The 2641-nt window shown below is 43.1% G+C and overlaps 1 protein-coding gene across 1 annotated transcript; it reads left to right on the top strand.

Annotated features, from left to right (window-relative positions):
- Window positions 1-588: 588 nt before the first annotated feature.
- On the top strand, window positions 589-1368 carry LRRC3B (leucine rich repeat containing 3B). The gene has a single exon (XM_060100270.1). It carries the CDS (start codon window positions 589-591, stop codon window positions 1366-1368), a length of 780 nt encoding a protein of 259 aa, XP_059956253.1.
- Window positions 1369-2641: the final 1273 nt, after the last annotated feature.

Consider the following 2641-nt stretch of genomic DNA (forward strand, 5'->3'; position numbering starts at 1 on the left):
ATGATTTCTCACTGCTGCCCAAGTGAAGGGCTCAGTTGCCTTGATGCCTCTTGATTGCCTCTTGATTGTAGGAAGAAGCAAAGGGGTAATTAAATCTTATTGCTGTAAAATTTACAAAGGGTTCAGGATGTGGTGAAGGCCAGTAGAAATGAGAGAAATCTGGACTGTTTGCTCTAATTCTGCACAACGAACAACAAGTCAACATCCTTTGGAAATGTAATTTATTGACAGTCCTCTCCCCCAGGACCTGGGATTTGAGCAGGAGACTCCCATTACACAGATAACTCCCAGTGGTGTTGATGGAAATTACCTGCATAACCAACTCTCCTGCCCACATAAAATGCCAGATGCCTGAGAGCACTTTTAATTGCAATGTACCTCCCTTTGCAAAAGAGCTAATTGCATCTGCTTTCCTTTCCTTTAGGTACCCAAGCATGGACCGGAATAATGAAGAGATACATGTATTAGCTGCAGCCCTTTGAACCACACAAGAAGGAAATCAACAGTGTGGACAGGGCTGGAAACGTTACCACAGTTGCTTGTTGGAATAAATGAAGAATGGGCTTGTGATTATGCTGACATCCCAGCATGAATCTGGTGGACCTGTGGTTAACTCGTTCCCTCTCCATGTGTCTCCTCCTACAAAGTTTTGTTCTTATGATACTGTGCTTTCATTCCGCCAGTATGTGTCCCAAGGGCTGTCTTTGTTCTTCCTCTGGGGGTTTAAATGTCACCTGTAGCAATGCAAATCTCAAGGAAATACCTAGAGATCTTCCTCCTGAAACAGTCTTACTGTATCTGGACTCCAATCAGATCACATCCATCCCCAATGAGATTTTTAAGGACCTCCATCAACTAAGAGTTCTCAACCTGTCCAAAAATGGCATTGAGTTTATCGATGAGCATGCCTTCAAAGGAGTCGCTGAAACTCTGCAGACTCTGGACTTGTCTGACAACCGGATTCAGAGCGTGCACAAAAACGCTTTCAATAACTTGAAGGCCAGGGCCAGGATTGCCAACAACCCTTGGCACTGCGACTGTACACTCCAGCAAGTTCTGAGGGGCATGGTGTCCAATCACGAGACAGCGCACAATGTGATCTGCAAGACCTCCGTGCTGGATGAACACGCCGGGAGACCGTTCCTCAACGCTGCCAATGACGCTGACCTTTGTAACCTCCCTAAAAAAACGACTGATTATGCCATGCTGGTCACCATGTTTGGCTGGTTCACCATGGTGATCTCGTACGTGGTGTATTATGTGAGGCAAAATCAGGAAGATGCGCGAAGACACCTTGAATACTTGAAATCCCTGCCGAGCAGGCAAAAGAAAGCCGACGAACCCGACGACATTAGTACAGTGGTGTAGTGTCCGAACTGACTGGCATGGAAAAAGAAATCCGTTTGGGATTGCAGTAGAATAAGTGGTTTACTTCTCTCATCCGTTGTAAACATTTGAAACTTTGTATCTCAGTTTCTTTTGAATCATGCCACTGTTGAACTTTTAACAAACATAACAGCATAAATCATTTTTGTTTAGGTGATCCACCCCTCAGTTGTACTCCTGGTGGTATATTCCTGAGTCAGCTACTTCTCTGAACCTTAGTTCTATCCATCTCAGTATTTAATAATGAAATTTATTTTTTTAATTTGAAACCAAATAAAAGCCTAACTTTGAACCATGAAAAACAGAGTGACTTATTGGTCCAGAAAACAGTACAGTCATTCCATTGCTTTAAAGAGAAACAAACAACTCTTGTGAACCTAAAGAATGATCACAATGAGAGATGTTATTAAGTTCTATTGTACACTGGGGCACCATAGCTGAGTTATCAGCCAAATAAAATATCTGTCAGACTTCAAAATACTAAGCCTTAGCAAACTTAAGTGATAATACATAGCGTGGCAACCTGCAGAGGCATAAGTTGGGATGTCTCTAGGTGTTTGCTACCTAAAAGTTGGTGTGTTTAGCAAAACACACTATGTCTACTCTATGCTAGACACATGGGAAAAAAAAAGGAGCACGTATTCTGTCCTCAAGATTACCTTCTGGTGGACAGAGGTGTGTGACCAACATAGAAATAGCCATGCCAAAAAGGAAGGTCTTAATAATCATGTAGTATCAACTGTGTGCAAGCATGGTGCAAGGCATTTGTATACTATGACTCCAAACCCTGACTCCCAGAGGAGAAAGTGACAACCACCTCATCTGCAGAGGAGGAAGCAGTGCACGAAAGAAGTCCAGTGACCTGCCAAGTAGAAAGTATCAGAACTCGAACTTGAACCAAGTCTCCCTGACTCCAAAGACTGAGGTCTTCTCATTATGTTCTGACTGGGTTGGCTGATTGAGGTATAACTTACATATTAAAAAATGCACCCATGTTAAGTGTACAGTTCCATATATTTGACAAATGCCAACACCTGTGTATCAAGATAGTCTGTCCCTGATATTGTTCAGAGATAGGATAAAGCTCATTTGGTGCTTGGAGGAGGGAATTGTGTTTCTTCGGGTTTAAGCTGCAGTTAAAGGTCATTCTTGAGACTTGGGTGGCATCTCATCAGATGCTGTAGGTGAGGAAGGTAAAGGAAGCAGAGCACAGGGATAAAAGTAGGGAGGTGTGGGGGACGAAGGGGTCTATGTA

The sequence above is a fragment of the Mesoplodon densirostris genome, chromosome 5, assembly GCF_025265405.1.
Source record: "Mesoplodon densirostris isolate mMesDen1 chromosome 5, mMesDen1 primary haplotype, whole genome shotgun sequence".
In the NCBI taxonomy this organism is placed as follows: domain Eukaryota; kingdom Metazoa; phylum Chordata; class Mammalia; order Artiodactyla; family Ziphiidae; genus Mesoplodon; species Mesoplodon densirostris.

What these genes read in the sequence shown, in the direction of transcription:
- LRRC3B (XM_060100270.1), top strand. Translation starts at nt 589, where the DNA reads ATGAATCTGGTGGACCTGTGGTTAACTCGTTCCCTCTCCATGTGTCTC.